The sequence below is a fragment of the Camarhynchus parvulus genome, chromosome 20 (assembly GCF_901933205.1).
Source record: "Camarhynchus parvulus chromosome 20, STF_HiC, whole genome shotgun sequence".
Classification (NCBI taxonomy): domain Eukaryota; kingdom Metazoa; phylum Chordata; class Aves; order Passeriformes; family Thraupidae; genus Camarhynchus; species Camarhynchus parvulus.
The window spans coordinates 13,424,102-13,444,766 of NC_044590.1; the positions used below are offsets into that span (position 1 = coordinate 13,424,102).

Sequence of the window (20,665 nt, forward strand, 5' to 3'; positions counted from 1 at the left end):
TACTCTGCTGGGAGCTGTGCTCCAGCTGGCTTCCAGCATCTTCCTGCAGCGCTCTGTTGGACCTGTCCCTCACACCAGCTCCTTTCCTGGGTAGAGGATTCCCTGCAGGGGTAGGACAGGAACAGCACAGTGAGCTGCAACTCAGACAAGCCCTACATTTTTTCAGTGCCCAAACTCTTTTCTGCTGGGCGGTGCAAAGGAAGAAGAGTGAGCTGAGGAGCAGGGAGACACTGACCAGCCCAAGGTCCATCAGCCCTGCCTTTGGCTGGAGAAAAGTCTGATGGAGGGCTCAGGATAAGCCATGATCTCCTGCACTGCTCAAAGCTTCCCTTAAAAACAAACTTTACAAATGCCTCCACCTCAAGTTTTTGTTCCCAGATGAGGAAGTTTAATCAAAGGACAAGAGACTCTACACAGGTAGGGCAAGGACAACCATGTTTCCTGTCACTATCCAGTGCTCTGTTCTCTAAACCAATCTTCCCCCTTTGTCCCAGCCCCTCATCCCAACCAGCTGCTCTTTTAACCAGCTCAGAAGCCTGGGCAGGTACACACACACACCAGTGAACATGGGGAACACATATCACATTTGATGTACCAGAGACATTAACACAGACAAATGAGATGGGAACAGAACATTCCTACAAGACACAACTTGAATTTATGTTTATTTTATATATATATTTATATATATATATATATATATATACCTTTGTATAGATTAAACTGGGGGGGATTTTATCATATACATTTTTTGGTATAATACATGAGAAACAGGGACAGGAACATAGCAAATATAAATCAGTACATTCCTTCAGTGAACTCCTTGACACAGTGAGAGTGAAAAATTGCATGCAATGGGGAGACAGAGAAGGGAAATCAATTTTATTAGAAAAAAAAAGAAACAAGATAATCTAGGTACAACTGTCAACAGAGGAGCAGCACTATAGATGGCAAACCTGTATAAATTAAAAGAAAATTCCACTCTGACATCTACTATGCTTTAAAGTGCAATGAAGCCTGATTTATTTACCTACAGAATACAGGAAAGTTTCCCCCTCTCCCCATTCCAATCTATCCCTAAAAAACAAACAAACAAACAAACCCAAACAAACAAACCAATAAAATAAATCTAAAGGATATACATTATCCACAGTCCTATAGAGACGCCTACATCTACTCAGTAGCACCAAGAATCTGATATGGGTGTAATTAAAATCAATTAAAACTGGGAGCAATGGTAACATCTGTTAGCTGCTTCTGCAGACCTCCTGCCCTTTGTGAGTGCCTGGGGAGAGGTGCCTCTCCCTGTGCTGGGTGACAGCGGCCCAGCGGGTCTGGCAGCAGCAGAGCACACACAGCACAGCGAGAGCAGCGCGGGGACAGAGGGACACGGGGACAGAGGGACAGGCCCCAGCAGGGTCTGCAGGGCTGGCTGGGGGTGTCACACACCTGGGCGGGCGCCTGGGGGAGCGGGACTGACCTACACAGGGGGAGGGGTGTGCGAGTCCAACACGCGCCACGAGCCGCTTTGGTGACAGGGAGGGAGGGAGGGAGGGAGGGAGGGAGAGGAGAGGGTCAGCACAGCCCCCCTCTCGTGAGCCTCTGGCTGTGTTGTCCTCCGAGGCCAGGGGCCTCTGTGCCACAGTTCATCTGTCTCCACATGCCAACTCTCAGCAGCCCTCAGAAGCCAAATGTCTCCTGGGAAGCATAGACCATGTAGAGGAAGCCATCCTCGTCCTTCTCCTGCTCGTAGATCTCCGAGATGGGGGTGGACACGCTGACCATGCTGTGCTGGTTCACCAGCAGGAAGAAGGCCTGGGTGGGGTTCAGCTGCAAGCGGCGCCTGTGGGGGCAAGGGCAGGAGGGGCTGGGTCAGGGTGGGTGCCCTCACTGCCAGCTCCTCCTCCCCAGCAATGCTGTTCCCTTGGGGCCAGGCCGGCACAGCCAGGGCCTCCTCAGGACCTGCTCCCACCACCCAGGACACGGCATCCATGAGTCCAGCTGAGCTGCCCAAGGCTCCAAGGCCTCCTGAGCCAGGATTCTGCTCCAAGGGCTACCGGCAAGGCCAAAGCAGAGGGGCCTCTTCCCTCTGAGCTGAAGAATAAAAAGAGGGGATGGGACCCCTTCATTGCTCATGAGTGTCCCCTTGAGGGAGAGACCCCAGCCCTTCACAAGGTGCTCAGGACCTGCCCTCCCCTGCCCCCCACAACAGCCTGTACCACACCCAAGGATGCTGGGGCTGCCACGTCCCCATCCCTGCCCTCAGCAGCTGCCTCTGCCTCACCCCAGCACCCTGCAGTGAGTGGCCTGTGGGTGAGGACAGGCTCTCAACATGCCAGCTGAGACCACCCCACTCACCGGATTATTTTGACCAATTCACTCATGTTGACATGGTCTGGGACAAGGAACTTGGTCTTATCCAGCACTGGCAGCTGTTTCTCCCCTTTGTAGCGTTCAATGATGACCTGGGGAAGAGTCAAGGGCAGGATTAGTCATGTTCATAGTGCCCCACACGCTGGTCCCAAGGTCAGATACAAATCCAACTAGCATGGGTAGAAAAGCTGAGGTACAGCCTCACTTTGCTTCACCCTCACAGGAAACAAAACAAAAAAAGGAATGAGCAGTGAGCACCAGGCTGGCTGCAGATGGCTCTTCATCCATCACCTGAGCCTGAGCCAGGCAGTGAACAGTGGCCAGAACAATGAACTAAAGCACCAAGTGCTCTGCCTGGCTGGGAAACAGTGGGCACCACTGGACTGATACAGATTCTTGTCCTCTGGCATGCAGGACATCTGAAGAGGAATGAAGTGTTTTAATATCACTTTCTGACTGACCAAACCCACAGGTTTGGCTGGCTTGAGGTACAGACAGCTCATGATGCAGTTTCCTTCCTGCTGCCATTCAGCATCCCTCTGCCTGCTCAGGAACAGCTGTGGATATTCCCAAGCAAGCAGTTTTCACAAGTCCCAGTGATGCCACTCAGGCATTCCCTCAGGAAGGGGGTGTTTGGATCTCACCAGTCCCACTCATGTGAACAGCCAGACAGACTCTGAGAAGGATCAGAAACCAGGGCCACCCCAGCTGTGCACTGAGCTTCCCAGGCACTCCTGCATGGTGTCACCATGGGGACAACCCAGCCCATCCTCCTCTCTGCCAGACATCTTGCTTGGAAAAGTTCTAACCATCCCTACATTCTGAAATGGCTGAATGATGATTTCTGATCCATTTTCCTGCTATTATAGTTAATGATTTTCTTCTGTGAAGCTGTTTGCTGACAGCTACAATTGCTGTTCCAAACCAGCCTGGAAAGGTACCTTTGTACTCTGAGAAACAAAGTGGCAGGAAGTTAAAATAGGGAATGTACTTCTAAGAAAAATGAAAATAAGTGAAGAATGTACAGCTTAGTATATTCCCATTGCAGTGATTCTCTCTCACATCTCTCCAGCAACCTGCTGGTTTCCTCACAGAGAGACTCTTGGATATTCATCAGCCCATTATCCTCTCCCACCTGAGACTGAACAGTATTTTTCACTATAAGGCAAGGAGTTGCCAGAATTTATTTTCCCAGGTCCTTTCCAAAAACACTCAAGAACTGCAAATGGCTTTTGGCAGCAGAGGGACGGAGCAGGGTGCAGAGAGGAGGATCCCCAGGAGATGGCTCTGCGGAGCCAGAAGGACCAGGGAGCCTCTGGGAACACGGATTTCCCTTCCCTCTGATCCCTTGTTGGCACCTCAGCCTCTGCAGCAGCAGCAGCAGTGGAACTCGTGCCAGGCTCCCCCAGAGGTGGATCAGACACCCCGGCTGGAACAGTGCGGAGTCCCCGGGGAGCTGGGGATGGCTGAGGAGCCCCCCAGGCTGCTCTGACAGGGCCGGGCTGCAGGCACTAACCAGAGAGGGGGCTGAGGTGCCTTGCTGGGGGCTCTGCACCAAAACAGCCTCTGCAGAGCCCACCCTTGTTGGGGTCTCTCGCTGCTCAGAGTGACCCCGAGAAAAGTTGGAAAGTCTCTTTTCCCAGCCCAGCGCTTGAAGAAGGAGTCAGAACTCTTCATTTCTCGGTCTCAAGGTTGTTTATTGTATCTTATCTATAAAAAATTTTCTCCTGCCCTGCCGAGGTCCATCCAGCAGGACAGTTCCAGGCACTCTGCCTGCCCCCAGGGCTGTGTTATGTCTTTATACTAAAAACTACGTGTACAATGTTTACAATTACTTCCCAACACCTATCACCTATGTTATACAGTGAGCTTCTACTCTAAACCAATCTGTAAGTGCCAACATCACAGCAGAAGATGGAGGCCAAGAAGAAGAAGGAGAAAGACTGGACACACCCAGTTCCCTCCATCTTGCCTTCTGAACCCCCATTCCAGAAACCCCAAAATCTACTTTTTCACTCTGTGATAACTTCACTATTATTCTTAAACTGCCATGGCTTGCAGATCTTCATCTAAGGTTGGTAATTTGCTCCACGGGTCATAATCAAACCCACAGGTGTTTTGGGCTCTGTGCCAGGGCTTCTGAGCCCCCTGGCAGGGGTCCTGGACAGCCAGAGGGATGTCCTGGGTTCCCACACACCCTGGACAAATCTCACCCAAGGGGAGCCCAACACCCAGGCTAGCAGCATGTGAACAACCAGGCAGCCCTCGTGGGCAAAGGAGTACCTGATTAAAGAACCACTTCCTGCAACTAAATCATGCATTGGGACATCCCCCACCAAGCTGTTAACAGCCCTCCATCCCTCCAAGGAGGGCACAGGGAGGACAAGATGAGCAGAACCATCCTACAGCATTTAACCTGAATCTTGCAAGGACAGGTGAGTGCTTTGGCTGTGGGGAGAGGAGTCCTGAGGGGCTGAGCACTCCCAACACCACAGACAGGGATGCTGCTGGGAAACACATAGGCAGCAGTGGCCCCTCAGCTTTTTGGTTTGCACGGAGAAGCAGCTACACAGCAGCTGTTTGTGCATCCACCTTCACCTGCAGAGAGGGCCCTGCACACCTGGATGATGCCTCAGCTCTCACAGGAGCAGGACCAGAGGCCGGTGTCTCTCATTACCAGCCAGTTCCATCCCAAGAGGAACCACCTTTAGATTAATCCAAGAACGGGATGCAGCGGCTGTCCTGGCTCTTGGAGCAGCAGCTGCCTTGTGCCCTGAGCAGACACAGAGCCTCTCATGTAGAACAACTCCAAGAGTTTCTGTTCCCAGAACATGAGCTGCTATTTGGGTAACCCAGCTATGAGAACAGGTGGCCAATGGACAAAACGTTCTTGTCTAGCCCTGGAGGGAAAAGCATGATCAGATGCTAAAGTTACATCCCTGTGGCCCCAGAGAGGGTGTGCACAGCCACCTCCCAGCCCATATCCTCTTCCAAGCTGCTGCCTTGAGCCAGGGCTTCCTCAGCAAGGGACACCTGCTCTTGCAGAGGGAACCACCACAGATCTCTGCAGAAATCATGAGAGGGCACAGGTGGGGAGGGGAAACAGGGCAGAGCCTGAAGTCCTGGTCCTGCTGCAAAGGAGCTTGGACAGTGTTTATGAATACAGCCTTTGTCTGGAGAGATGGACAGGGAGTCTGGTAGGGAATATGGCCACATGTGGTGGTCAACAGAGGCAAGGTCCAACCAGGAGTGAGGCTGGGAATGTATTCCCAACAGGCACAGAGGCTCAAACGTGTGTATGCAACACCTCCCTGACATCCACAGCCAGGCACACACTGACACAGACACACACAGACCTCACACGAGCACTGCCTGCACCAGCCTCACCCTGTCCCCCTCAGGCAGAGCAGGGTGCAGGTGCTTTAGTGGCAGCAGACACAGCAGCCCTCACTCAAAAAGGTGCTCTGGTGTTGATCCATCCAGAGTCATGTCAGTGCTGGACACTGGATCTGCAGCTCCCCAGAAGAGTGCTCCCAGGAGCCCAGAGAAGGTTGTCCCTTCCTCTGAGTCCATAATTTGGGTTTCCATCCACCCCTGTGCCAGGGCAGGGCATTATGTGGGATCTCCCAGCTGCCACTGTCTCTCCATGCTCCTCTGGGGGTGCCCAGATGAGCCCAAGAGATCCCAAACACCGCCTCAGCCCTCCCTGCCCTCACCCCCTGACTCACCAGGCCGGCCTGAATTTACAATTGCAGGGCTTTGGGAAGGGGTTTGCTCCCATTGCTGTCCAGCACCAGCTGCTCCCCAGCAATTTCAGACTCTCTGAGGGTTCAACCATGTCCAGAAAGGTCCCTGGGGCTGAGAGCAGGCAGGGACAGTGCGGGGGACACAGGCTCCCTGTCCTCTAACAGGACAGAAGATGATTTTGAAAACATATTGTGGCTGTGGATGGGGGTCCCAGTGAAAAGGCTGAAGTTCTCTGCTTGCTCTGACTGTCCAAGGAGGAACTGCCCTGCGAGAGCAGCTGGAGATTTCTTCCCAGCAGAGCTGAGCGTGAGCAGCCCCTGCTGCCAACACAACCATCTCACCTTCCCTGCAGGTGTGCCTGTGGTCAGCAGCTCCTGCCAGAGCAGGCAGCTCTGGGCACTGCAGAGACAGCCCAGGAGCCCCTGGCATGGACAGGGGGCCTGGCTGCTCCTGTCCTTGCTGCACGTGCCAGGGGGGCAGCCTGGGATGTGCCTTCCGTGAAACAGAAGCAAAGAACTCCACGTCAGTCCCTTCCTCAGCTTTCCCTGCAAGTTCACTCATGCAAACAGGAGAGATGAGCTCTTCCCTGGGCACACAGCCAGGCCATGCCCTCTCAAATCCTCCTGGCCCCCTCTCAAAGCCAAAGGGACTTGCCCAAGGACTCTGGCTGGAAACTGGAGATGCAGGAGGGCAGCAGGTGCTGCACAGCTTTGCTGTGGCTTCTGTCAGCAGTAAGGGTGTGACCTTGGATCTCCCTCACTCCCCTGGGCTGGGGGCTCAAACCCCTCTGCTGATTCCAAGTGCTTCTCCAGGGAAGCCAAGCACTTGGAAAACACAGCTCCTGTCTGTCACGGATGACCAAGACCTTCCCACAGCTGAGGAGGCTGCAGTGCTTGGACCATGGCAGTGCCCACACCACCCTGCTGCACCAGGCTCTGATCACTGCCCTGAAACCTGCCCTGGGAGAGGAGACACACAGCACCAAGCTGGTGTTGGGCTCTGAAGGGACCAGGCGCTTAGAGACAGCAGTGACACAAACACAGATGGGCCCCACAGGCCTTCATGACCCTTCTCACCACCTGATTCTTTTACCCCTCCAGCAAAACTTGCATTCTGGTGTTGACCCCAACACAAAGAGCCCTCCGGCCATGGGAGCTCTCCCACCATGTCTCTTAATGCCACAGAACTCTGCCTGTGGATGCTCAGCTCTGGCTCCTTCTGTCCATTCCCCACGCAACACACATTTGTATGCAGGCACCTGATACATGCACATGTGTGCATTTTATGTACAACTTATTTCTAGCCTGGCCTTACAGCCAGAGCCTGAATGCACTGCAGTTAGCTCTCCCACAGCTCTGGAGAAATGCAGAGCCAGTCTAATGCCACTAAAACCACGTTAAAAGCTGAGGTCAGTCAATGTGCTGATGACCTGGAGCACTGGCCCAGGGTGCTGCGAGGGGCAGCCCTGCCCTGCTGAGCTGGAAACACGTGAACATCACATCAACACCACAGTGCTGGTGGGAGGAGAGGAGAAGAAAGAATTCTTCTGGCTAGAAAACACTGTGCTAAAAACAAAACAAGAGCGAGGCAGAAGTGGACTGAGATGGGCCAAGAGCAGTTTGAGACATTCAGTCTTGATAGTCTACAATTTTAAGACAAGGTTGATGTTCATCCAGCACTGAGAGGGAGCTGAGCTAGGAATCCTGTCTTTTTGGTCACAGATGCTGTGATACAGCAAATAGTAAGCTGAGCAAGCCCCAGGTACATAATTTCATTGAATCATGGAATGGTTTGGGTTGGAAGGGACCTTAAAGGTGAGCAGGGACACCTGCCACTAGACCAGGCTGCTCCAAGCCCTGTCCAACCTGGTGTTGGACACGTCTAGGAACAGGATGTTCCTCTAAGTTCTCCATCTTCTCAGGAAGAGAAGCAGATACTCAGCTAGGAACTCAAAAGCAGACTCACAGCCAAAGAGCAACTCAGCATATCAGGTGTGACATGGGCAGGAAGAACTGGCTCCGTGTCTCACCTGTGCCTGTCAACCACAGGTGCTGGGACAGCACAGAATGGGTCTGAATGATCCTAAAAGAGACTCTGTGCTTTCAGTGCAGTGAAGATCAGCCCATACACCTTTCTCTGCGCAGAGAAATCCTTACCACGTTATCCAGGACAAATCAGGTAGCTACTACAGCCAAAACAAAAGCCATTTCGGAGTTTTCTCCTACTGCACTCACTTGGAAATAGATTTGAGATGAAATCAGTCCCCTGCCTCCAGGGCAGCAAGGAGCTTTGGAGCTGTGCTTTGCACTGCAGAGAGCACGGCTGCTGTTGGGCAGCTGGCACACAAGAGGCACTGGAGGCTCATGGGACCATCCCGTGTTGATTCCAGGGAGCAAAGCTTTGCAAGCTCCATGGAGGCCACCCAGGAGCACAGAGGGGTCCTGAGAACAAAGCCTGAGATAAGAGTGAGAACAGTACACTTACTGGGATCTTGTTTGGATGCTGCTCTCGGATCTGCTGCACTTCTTTACAACGATCCGCTGGAGGGAAAGAAGTGAAGAAATCAAGTTAGAAACAGCTGTGTGTGGTAGGGCAGGCAGAACTGAGGGACCCACCCTGCAAGCCACAGCCTCAGCCAGAGAGAGGGACAGTTCCCAAGGAATGCACAATCTGCTCCCCAGGCCTTTTCTGAGCATGGCGTGCCAGGTGTCAGCTCCAGTGACCAACCCTTCATGGGCTTCTATTGCCCCAGCCACCCCCAGGCTGCGACACTGCCTGCTAAAGCTGGGCAGCACACCTGGAATCAGGAGAGTGAAAGGAGACCATAAAGCTAACAAAATTAACTGAAATCCACCGTAAGCCCATGCAGCTGCTGGCAGTGGGTGCAGCAGCAGCACAGCTTTGGGGGCTGTGCTCTGCAAGTTCAGGCTCCTTGTGTCTCCTGGATGCTTCCCCCAGGGAGACAGTTCTCCAGCTGGGGCTGGGTTTTAGCCATCTCCTCCTGCCTGTTGCTCACTTCCAAGCACTCTCTGGCACAGAGCCTGGCTCCACAAGAGCTGCACCAAGCCAAGGAGGACTCCTGCCCTAGCACAGATCTGTGGAGCAGCTACAACAGCTCTTGGCCTGACATTTCCAGGCCTGGAGGCAGGAAGAAAACCTTAAGCAAGGAGATGACCCACAGGCAGAAACACTTTTCCTGCAGTTGTTCTCACACTTTCTATTTCTATTCCATTTTCCTGCAGAGTTTATTGACACACACAACAGGCAGCAAAGCTTGTGCACTCTTCCAGTTGACAGGAGAATTCCCACACCCCTCACTGCTTTACCAGAGGGCTCTCCTCTTTCCACAACCCAGAGCAGCAGAGAGCAGAGAAGAAGCAGTACCAGGGTATGCTCTCTGTGCCTGCTCTTCCTGGGACAGCACAGACCTGCCCTGCTCCTGGCACTGCCACTGCTCTGGGAATTGCTTCACAGCCTGCATCTGAAATGCCCAGAAACCAAGCCAGGGGGCGAGGGTCAGTGAGTAAGCACTGCCTGTGGGAACTCAGCACATCACTTCGGATGTGAGGAGCCTCCCAAGGCCACGTCGAGAGCCGAGACCCCATCGGGGGGCTCGGAGATCTTGGCATGATGCCCGGAACACTTGGTGGCTGGACTTTGATCCTGTAAATGAATTGCCAGCTTGGTATGAGGGCTGGAAGGTCACACAGGTTTAATGGATGTATTTACAGGGTGCACACAGGGTGAAAATAGGAGTTTTAAAATTTTTGGTATAAGGGTAATGGGGACAAGATGGAGGGAACAGGGCGTGTCTCGTCCTTCTTCTTTCTTCTTGTTCTTCATCTTCTGCTGTGATGTTGGCACTTGGGGATTGGTTTAGAGTAGAAGTGCACTGTCTAACATAGGTGATAGGTATTGGAAAATAAAAGTAAATATGATATACGTAATTTGTAGTATAAAAAACGATGCAGCCTCGGGAGCAGTTGGAGAGCGTCGTGGCTGCCTTGCTGGTCAGACCTCTGTCCGGCAGGGAGAAAATTTTATAGATAAGATACAATAAACAATCCGAAGATCGAACTCCAGAGAGTCCAGTCTCATTCTTCAGAGCCTGGGGCCGTTCCCTGGACCATCCAACTCACCTCATGGCAGAGAACAAACAGCCGGCCCCGAGACTGCCTAGGAAGGAGATCTGGGTATTGCAGGATCTGTCACAGGACCATCCTGCCACACCCAGCACAGCACCAGCCCCAGCCCAGCTCCCCTCAGCAGCTCACACAGCCCCAGCTCCCCATGGCCCACTGGGAGAATGGAGAGCTGGCTAAATGCATGAGTGTTTTCTCCTCAGAAACATTGGTAATTTCTCCTCTGAGCACTCAATAAAACTTTATTGCTTATATGTTGAATTTGGCTAGATATGACCTTGGGAAGAAACTGGAGTTTCTTGAAAAGCCACAAGACTACAAAATCACCAGATCATAGAAAGTTTTGAGCACCATTTCTGCCTCCTCTGAGAGGAAAATATCACTCTGCTAGGAACTGTTAGATCTTTTGTTCTGTAGGAGTCCATAGGCAAGCAACACAGATCAAGATTATTTGGATTTCATGAAAAATTCAGGCATATTTGTTTTGGGTTTTATGACTGAAGATGCAGCTTCTCATGTTTCCTTTTCATCCAATCCAGTGCTCCGGGGATCCAGAGTCATCCTTGTGATACAGACAATTTTCCCCTGAGGTACCAAGCAGCCGGGGAGTGACAGAGACATCAGCAGCACACGTGACACTGGCACAGAGACACCTCCCTGGCAGTGCTGAAGGACACGGTGCCAGCAGCACCCAGCTGCCCCCTCCCACAGAGCCCAGTCCCACATGCTCACTTGTGTCCAGGATGGAGCATCCAAAAGGCTGCAGATCCAGAGATCCAGAGCTCAACTGGACAACACTGATCACCAGGGAAATTGCAGCAGCTTGACTGCAGCCAGCTCAGACTTCTGGGTGTTAACAGAGCCTGCAGAGCTGTGTCCTCAGTCTGGCCAGTCATCATGGCTTCAGTGTCACCCTAACCTGCTTCTCTCTCCATGCTATCATGTGCATGAGCTTCCTAAGCACCACGTGCTGCCCTGCAAGGTCACAGGACTGTTTGCACAGGAAGCCCCAACAATGCAGGTAATTGTGAGAAGGGTCAGAGAAGGAATTTGTTGAAGGCATGTTATCATGGCTTGTAAATGAAGGTAATCTTGGAGCATCCAGCTAGCCCAGGCTGCATGTGCCAAAGGGCAGCCACATGCCAGACGCCCTCCCTGCTCCCTGGAGGCATCACCAGCTACAGCACAAGATGACAGAAGCCATCACCACCTCCATTTACACACTGGGAACAGAGGTGCCTCCTGCCCATTACACTGAAAAAGATGCCACACAGAGAGGAAGAGGGTCCATCATCACTCCAGCTGCACATCAGTGCCTCAGGATCCCACCCCTGGGACCACAGTCCTCTGTCCCCACGGGGAGCAGATGGGGTGCCCTGGGCAGAGGGTGCTGCTGCAGAAAGATCCTTCCAGCTCTTGCTGACTCCGTGCTCAGGAGGAATAAGGGCACAAGACACCAGTGACAGAGCTCTCAGCTACGCTCAAGTCTGCTGGGCCACAGTGGCAGCTCCCCTGTCCCACCCTTTAAAACCTGCCACATGCCCAGGAGCTGCTCCCTTTGGCCAGCAGGCCCAGGGCATTCACAGCCTTCCTGACCTCAGGGGACCCTGTGGTGACACAGGGCAATGGCAGCAGGTGCTGCTTTACTCCAGGGGCTGCTGGATCCCTCCAGCAGGTCCATGGATTGCAACTACAAACACCTCAAGCACTGCACTTCTTCCTCTGGACTTGCTCACTTCAGAAACTCCATTTGGGAAGGCAGTTGGGAGCAATCCCACCTAAGGTGCTCAGGTTCCTGAATCTACAGGCACAAGTGTCCAGGACACCTGAAGCACTGCTAAAGAGCACACTGTCCCATCCGAGCCTAGGAAAGCCAAGGAAGCAGGCTTGGCAATCAGGAAAAGCTGCATCAATCCCTGGGTGAGTCCCGTGCACACAGGAGTTGAGGCCCAAGGGATCTCCAGCAAGAGATAGTGATGGTCACCCCCACCCTCCTGAGCCTGGGGTGGGAGCCAGAGGTTGAGCCTGTGACTCATGGAAGCACCAACATCACACAGCAGGAGCAGCTATAAATACCAGCCTTAATTCAGTGTCTATGCAGTGCAATCTAAGTCACAGGAATACAGAGGAAATGGTTAAAGGGCATTTAGAGAAACCTGGCTGGAGGTGCCAGCCCAGCACCAGAGCCCCCACAGTGCTGAGGACAGGCAGGATCCCCCCACCTCAGCACCTGCAGTGTTGGCACTCTCACATTCACACACAACAGACCTGATCTTGTAAGCTTTGTTCTCCTCCTGCAGCTCTCCCAAGCTGTGCTGAAGTTGAGACTTTCCCCATGCCTGCAGCACCTGGCCACAGTTAAACCATAGCCAATGTGCAGAGCAAACCAGAGCTGTTTACACAGCCCCGTCCCCATCCATGTTCTCCTCCTCTGGTCCCTCCTGGCTGCCAGGGCAGCAGAACCAGCCCTGGGTGCAGCAGCTCAGGGCTCCAGGCTCCTCCTGCTCCCACTGACCTGCACGAGAGGGAACAGCCCCATCCATCGCTGCTCCAGCTGTGGGCACCACATCTCTGCCGTGAGGGAAGCCAGCCTTCTCCCCAGTGCCAGGATGGCAGATCTCAAGATGGCAGCACAATAAAAACCACACAATTTTATTGGTTTTTCCCAGGGAAACTTCTCTGCTAGAGCCTGTTGAAAGCTAGGAGTATTTTTGTAGCATTACATATGCCGGGAAATTGCCTATTTCTCCTCCGAGTGCTGTTTCAACTGTTAAGTACCAACAGCAAAGCTTGCAAATTGCCCAAAACACCAGAATCTTGGCTGTTTGCTTGACTGAGGTCCTGACCAAGCTGTGCTCCAAAAGATGCGAGCACACAGTGTATCCCATGGCAATGCAGGGTGAGGTCATTACGGCACTTGAGGAGAACAGTGGAAAATTTTGAGGCACACTTTGCAAACATTCACCTTTTTTATCAGCTGTGCCCAGGAGCTCTGGCCATGGGAGCCAGGTCCCTGCTGTGCTGGGTGCTGTGCAGGCACGGGATGAAAGGACAGTCCTGGATGCAAAAGAGCCTCAGCAGACAAAAGATACAGATGGTGGGACAGAAGGAAAACACATGGCAAGTCCTCCAACAGCGCTGTTGCATAAGGGGCACCATTTTCCAGGAGATTCTGGACAAGCAGTGCTCAGGCACTGGTGCTGCCCCAAGGCAGCAGATGGACGACAGGGAGAGGCCCTGCTGCCTGTGACCAGCAGGAATGCTGTCAGGAAAACACCACTAAGAGCAAATATCACCTGGAAACGTCATTAGTGTGCAGATCGACAGCTGCTGAGCTGGGCAGGGCTGTGTGCAGAGAGCAGAAATGCAGCCAGGAGCTGCTGCCTCTCCCCGAGTCCCACAGCTCTGGAGTGTACAGACATCCCGGGCACCTCCAGCAGGCTGCTGGCCCTGTGGCTTCTCCCTGCCATCCACACAACACCCTGCCAGCCAGCCCGGAGAGGGATCTGCCTACAATTTGAAGCAGATGCAAAAACGAACATGTTTCTTCAAGAAGCTGCTGTGGTCAGTCCCAGGGCAGAGTGCTGCTAGAGCATGGACCTTCTCTCCAAGAGGTTTTCTGCCAGGAGAGGAGGAATTGGATGGTTTGAAATCAGGATGTGTGTGGGATGAGCTGGCAAGTGCTGGAGACACAGGCCAGTTATGCAGGTCATTCCAGATGAACATCAATGACTATTTCTGTAATATCACACCACCCTAAGGCCAGACACCTCTAACCACCAGGAAACACCCAAATTGTGAGTGTGTATGGCTCACCCAGCACCTGACCTGACCTGTCCTTGCCCAGTGCTCCTTCTCAGGCCAGTGGTGCGGCGGGAGGAGTGAGAGGAGATTCCCACATCCAGGAAGGAAGGAAGGAGGTGGTGCCCAGGGCAGGTGTCCTCAGCACCCAGAGGGTGTTTGTCCCAGGCTACACAGGACAGCAGCACTGCAGAGACCTGACAGTGATTCTGACTGTCAGGTTTATTTTATTTGTCTGTCTGCAAAGCTGGGTGCTCCAGACAGAAGAAATGACTCAGGACCAAACCTACACTGCCCTGAACTTAAATGCCTTGAACTGATAAACACTTATCTCTGCATCACAGAATAGGTGGAGCCTAAAGCTCCACTGTCCCTGGAAGTTATTACCAGCATAAACATGGAGCAGTAGATGCTCTGTCTTCATGACTCTCCATCCCATCACTACAGCTGCAGTACGAGATGTGCAGCCTCTGGGAGGATTTTGGAGTGCCAGGTTCTTGGGCCCCTGTCACTGCAGAAGCATCTCAGCATTCATTTGCACAAATTCCCAATCTTCCTGGCTCCAGAGCAGAGCTTGAAAATGGATTTTAAGACACAAAGAGGAAACAACTTCATTTTTCTTAGCATTTAAAAGTGTAACAGGAGTATGATTTTGAGCCTGGCTCCAGGAACGAGCAATTGCATCTGGCAAAAACATGATAAGGGCTCAGCTCGTGATCAAGCAGAGCCACACCACAACTGTGAACTCTAAATACATGTCAAGACACTTGTCCTCTGGTTGTACAGTACCACTGGAGTGACAGGACAAGGCAGAATGGCATTAAACTGACAGAGAGCAGGGTTAGATGGGATATTGGGAAGGAATTCTTCCCTGTGAGGGTGGGCAGGCCCTGGCACAGGGTGCCCAGAGCAGCTGTGGCTGCCCCTGGATCCCTGGCAGTGCCCAAGGCCAGGCTGGATGGGGGGAATGGGATGGACTTTAAGGCCCCTTCCAAACAAAACCATTCTGGGATTCTGTGACCCACCCCTGCCATGGGCCGTGTAGGATGAGCACTGGACCTCCAATCATCCAAACAGCTTAAAACTCACTGCACCCTCTGAGCATGAGGAGGAAATGGGCAGCACCTTCTGTGTCACGTCAGGATGGCAAACAGAGGATTTACATCACAGTTTCAGATAAGGAACTGCTTTTTTGCTCAACATTTGATCACAGTTTCACTATCCTTGGTAAAGGAACAGCAAGTTCCCTCTGTACCCTCGGCAGGCTGTGCCAGGGTTTCCCTCTGCCTGCTGCGTGACCTTCCACCTGGACAACCTTCCCATCCATCCCCATCCATCTCCATGACAGCAGGAACACTCTCAGATTTCTCAGGGCTACTCAGGACACTTCAAACTGCTCAAAGAAAGCACTGGCACTGCTGGCAAGATTGTATTTTGGTGCAGCCCCCTGTGCACCTGCACACACCAAGAGCCTTTGCCCAGCACAGTTCCCTGCTGTTTGTGCACAGACAGGCCTGGACATGCACAGCTGCTCTGGGGACACATGCCAGACACCAGAGTCTTGAATTCATTCCTGCATTTTCTCTCACAGCCTTAAAGCACCTTCTGAGGACAAAAGGCAGCAAACAACAGCATGACAGAGCTGCTGGTGTTTACACACTGCCAGTCAAGCACAGAATGTCGCTGGAGCAGGTGACACACTGTGACACACTGTGAGACCTCCCAGGTGACTCTCCTGGCTGTGATCCCTGCTGGGACTGACCACAGAAGGAACACCAAAGCCAAGGGACATGACTTACCCATGGCTACTCAATGGCAGAAGTGGCAAGGGCCTACCACCCTGACAGCCCCTGCATTCACCAGTCTCCACCCTTCTGGCTCAAAGGAAGATCTGAAGCTTTTATAGTGAAAAAAAACATAATGAACAAAACACACAGATTTTATTATTCCTGGCTGCCAGTCAGGACCTTGTGTTATATTAAAGAATAATAATAAAAAAAAAAATCAAAATTTGTGGTCTACATGTCAGTTTGGCTTTTGTTCTGGAAGCGTGTTCAGTTCTTCAACGCTGATAATTACCCCCACATCCAATCAAGTCACAGAATGTCCTCAGTAATTAATCTAAGACACAGGCAGCTAAGCAGCAGCTTGGAGCAGCATCCTCCTCTCAAGGAATCCCAGCTCTCAGAGCACAACTGCCAGAGCACAGACACCCAAGGACCAGCCAAGGGCCAGTGAGGGCCCACAGACCGACCTCACATCAATATCCAGATGTTTTTCCAAGACCCCAACGAGCAGAACTGTTGTGATAAGCCCAGGATGATGTGTGAGGCAGACAACTCAGGCACTGCTGGTCTCTCAGTGGGTACAGGCACTGGGTGAGTCCCCAGGGACTCCTTTCCCCAGAGCCAAGAGGGAATTTGCTCCACACCCACCCCTGCCTTTCCTCTGAAGAGGGGTGGCTCCCCACAGCCAAGGGCAGATCTCCCAGAAGATGGAACCTGGGATGGGAACACTCTGTCCATAGAGGCTGAGGTCAAACCTCTGTGTTTGTCCCCAAGCCAGGAGCTCCAGCTGAGCCAGCAGACACACGTAGGTGCGTTCCAGCCTCTGTTCCTGCTGGACACGGGACCAAGGTGCTCTGGATCACCCGGCCAGCCCGGGATCCAGGCCTGTGTCCATCACCACGCTGGTTTTGTGCTGCACTGAAGACACAGCTGGCAGCTACTGCCAGCCCCATGCAAACCCTGCTCGGGAGCAGTGGGACAATGCTCCCAAGGACTCGTGTTCCTTTCGGGAAGTGCAGCGGTGTCGTCAGGCTGCTGCACGCTCTCACCACCGCCAGGACAGCCTGTTCCTCTGACACAGACCACAGCTTTGTTCTGGGAATTGTTTTGGACTCCTGCAACAGATCTGAACACGCCTCAGCCGCTGGGTTCAGCACATGGATGGAGAGGGTGCTGCCACATTTACCCCCTGCACCCACAGCCAGGAGGTTCTGCTGCCAAGGGCCGGCCCACAGAGCTCACCTGCCAGCAGGGACAGCACGGGCAGGAGTCACTGCTCCGTGCCCTCCACACACCTCAGGTCAAAGCCCTGCTGTTTCCCAGCCAGTCCCCTTCTCGAGTCCTCAACAGCGATGAAGAGAAATCAGGAAATTTTACTCAGGAGAGACCCAAGACCAAGCAGACGAACAAACATAATGAATTCACAGAAAAATTCCAAAAATACAAGAAGGGGGAACACAAGCATTGAGGAAAGCAGAATCTTCACTGAGGAGCAGCAGCCCAAGACCTTAGGCAGCCACTTGCCATGAAACTGGAGCCTGGGTGCCTTTTGTAAACAGCCATAGCCTGACTCTGCCTTTTCACTGCTTTTTTGGAACCGTTCCATTTCTGTAAAGTTTTGAAGCCTTAAAAATCAAGCCATTCCGAGGGTACAGAATCGCTGGAGATGTTTTCCACCAGTCCTCTCCAACTGCATTGTAAACAATCGCTTCCTGCTCCTGTTGTGTAATGACTCAAAGACAAAAACAAGCCGTATTTACTTTCTCCAACAGAGTAATTCCAGCCCTGACCCAAAGCAGCTGCAGGGGCTGCCAGGCCTCCTCCTCCTCCTGGCTCAGCTCTGCAGCCCAGTCAGCTGAGAGAGCAAAAGGGCAGAGGAAAGTACAGAGAAACAAGGAGCACTTGCAGTTGCCGGCACCAAACTCCCTCACCCCCTCTGTCCCTCCTGGGCTATTTTAATCCTGCTTTCTTTCAACTGCTCTGAGCCTCAGATTTTTTTTTTCCTTCTGGCTCAAAGAAAGTCTGAGCAATCCACAAAGGCAAACCAGTCTCCTCTTAACCATAATAAGCTGATTCTCACCAGTTTAGCAGTAGGTAGTTACTAAGGGGCTGATTTAGGACTTTGCTGGGTTTAAGACAGAGCTTAGGAGAACACAGCAGGGTCCAGCAAGGATCCCAAGCTCCCAGGCTTCGGCTGGTTCTTGTTTGTGCATGTTCCCTTGGCTTGGTCCCGTGGCAGGGGAGGGCTGGGTAAGCATTCAAGGCCAGAAGGGTTGTGCCAATAAAATACCAAATATTTACAGTTTCCAAGAGATCAGCAAGGGCCCGGATCAGCAATTTTCAGCAGGCAAAAGCTCCAATTTTAAAACTCATATAGGAAACGCCCTCACCTGCGTTCAGACAGTCTCTGGCATAATATGAGGGGTTTTTACAGCATGAAAACACTGATTGCAGCATTATACAGCTAGTAAAGCTCAAATGCTACCCCTTCCCCAGGAATTTAACCTGCCAGAAACACACACCTCTCCCTGCACCAGCTGGCAAAGGTCAAGGGAAACAGCAATTGGTGTTTCCTCGGATTCCGCTATCGGGTCTGGAGATAAAAATCTGGGACTTTCTACAGTCACCTCCTCACCTCTTGAGCGTCCCCAGCACGCACCTCTGACAAAGGGGTGGGGAGGATGTGAGCACTGAGCCTCTACAACCATCACAGAGGCCGTGCGGCATCCTGCAACAACCACCGCCCCGAGGCCGCCGAGATGGGGAGCGAGGGAGGCGATTTTTGGGGAGGTCTTTGTGTTCTGACAGCCGAAAGGGATCCCCGGCCACCCCCCTCGTCCCGGGCATTGCACGGCCCCTTGCGGCCGCCACCGCGCCCGTGACGGCGGTGCCCGGGAGCAGCGGGGACACGGCGGGGATGGCCCGGGGGACACGGCGGGGATGGCCCGGGGGACACGGCGGGGATGGCCCGGGGGACACGGCAGCGCTGGGCCGGGCGCGGCCCCCCCGGAATGACAATGACATCACCGCGCGGCGGCTGCGGCACCGCCGCCCCCGGCCCGGGCGCCGCTGCTCCCGCGGCCGCGCCCGGCGGGACCCGCGGCGGCCGAGCCCGGCCCGGGCGGGGCCGCCCCGCAGGGCAGCACGGCGGGGGCGGCGCAGGGCAGATCCCCACGTCCGTCAGTCCGTCCGTCCGTCCTCCCTCTCTCCCTCCCGCGCGGCCGCTCCCGGCCGGTCCCGGCTCACCGAAGGTGCGGCGCTGCTTGAAGGGCCGGTCCGAGGGCATCGCGGCGGGACCGGGCGGCACCGGGACCGGGCGCCTCCGTCTGCGCTGGGGCTGCGGCGGAGCGGCGGTGACGTCACCGGGCACCGCCCATAGGGGGCGGGGCTTGACCCGTCCGGGGCCCCGCCCAGCCCCGCGACCCCAGAGCCCGCCCCGGACGGGCCCCGCAGCGACCCGGGGGCCACGGACAGCACCGAGCGACCGTCGGAGCACGGACAGCACCGAGCCACCCCCGGGCCACGGACAGCACCGAGCGACCCCCGGGCCACGGACAGCACCGAGCGACCCCCGGGGGCCATGGACAGCACCGAGGCACCACCGGGTTTGGGCCGTACAGCCCAGCCCGTGCCACCCCTGCCATGGGCACGGACACCTTCCACTGTCCCAGGCTGCTACAAGCCCTGTCCCAGCCGGCCTTGGACACTCCCAAGGATGGGACAGCCGCAGCTTCTCTGGGCACTCTGTGCCAAGCCTCGCCATCCTCACAGGGAAGAATTCCTCCCCAAATCCAATCGAAATCTCACCTCTTTTAGTCTAAAACCATTCCCTCTTGTCCTATTACTATCTGTCCCTCTCTTTTTTATAAGCCCCAACATGGCAGAGAGCAGCTGGTGACACAAGGACGGCTGTGCCATAGGAACACTGTGGCAGAGCATCCCCATTTCCCGATGGGACATAGTGGTTTATTCAGAGGTGGCCCCAAACATGAGCATTTTTTCCAGTTCTGATGGAGCAGAGCACCTGAGGGCCCTGCTTAAGACAGCAGAAGTACCCCCGGGCTGGGATTTCCAGAGGTGCTCAAAGGACAGAGGTGTCCCTGACTCTGGCCTGCAGTGGCACCTTCTGCACATCTTGACTCAAACACCACCCAAGCGTCACTGCCAGCTCTGGGCAGCAAATGTGGCTGTCGTGAGAAGGGTGGAGGAGAAGGAAGGATTGTGTCGGGATGAAGCCACAACAGCTCAGACCACAGATTCCAGCCAACAAACCTGGACAGAAACTACTCTCTCACAGATACTCCAACATTTGTGATTCCCACATCTACCCCAATCATCTCCCCGCTAACGAGCCCCTTGTTCTCCCTGCTGCATTCACAGCCATGGCTATGCTGAATATATTAAAGCCTGCAGCACAACTACAAATAGGGCAGCTATTTCTGGAGCTGGTAAATGAATCAAAAACAACTGCAAACAGAGCGTCAGTGTTTCACCAGGTCCAATATCCCTCCTCACTGCACGCCACAACAGGAGCTCATTTGGAGCAGCGTCTCATTGTTACAGTGAATTGGCACAAAACAGGAGTGAACACAAAATTTTAAAGGATTAAGTATAACCTTGGTAAAAAAAAAAAAATACATGAAAGATGCAGTTTTGAAAGAACTGCTCCAATTATTGTGTCACCAATTTAAACAAATATATGATTAACAAGAATTGAAGATATTCTTGTTTCCTTGTTGAGTTTACCCAAGAAAGAAAACACTTTCATGGCCAATATAATGGATTTTCCTTGACCAAACAGTAGTTAAACAAGCA

At 53.4% G+C, this 20,665-nt stretch overlaps 1 protein-coding gene across 1 annotated transcript; it reads right to left on the bottom strand.

The window, feature by feature from the left end:
* Positions 1 to 996: 996 nt before the first annotated feature.
* Positions 997 to 19,213, bottom strand: MAP1LC3A (microtubule associated protein 1 light chain 3 alpha). The gene is made up of 4 exons (XM_030963524.1): positions 19,097 to 19,213; positions 8,605 to 8,660; positions 2,359 to 2,465; positions 997 to 1,843 (listed from the first exon to the last, which is right to left on the bottom strand). Exons 1-4 carry the CDS (start codon positions 19,134 to 19,136, stop codon positions 1,681 to 1,683), a joined length of 366 nt encoding a protein of 121 aa, XP_030819384.1. The 5' UTR covers positions 19,137 to 19,213; the 3' UTR covers positions 997 to 1,680.
* Between the last annotated feature and the right edge of the window lie 1,452 nt (positions 19,214 to 20,665).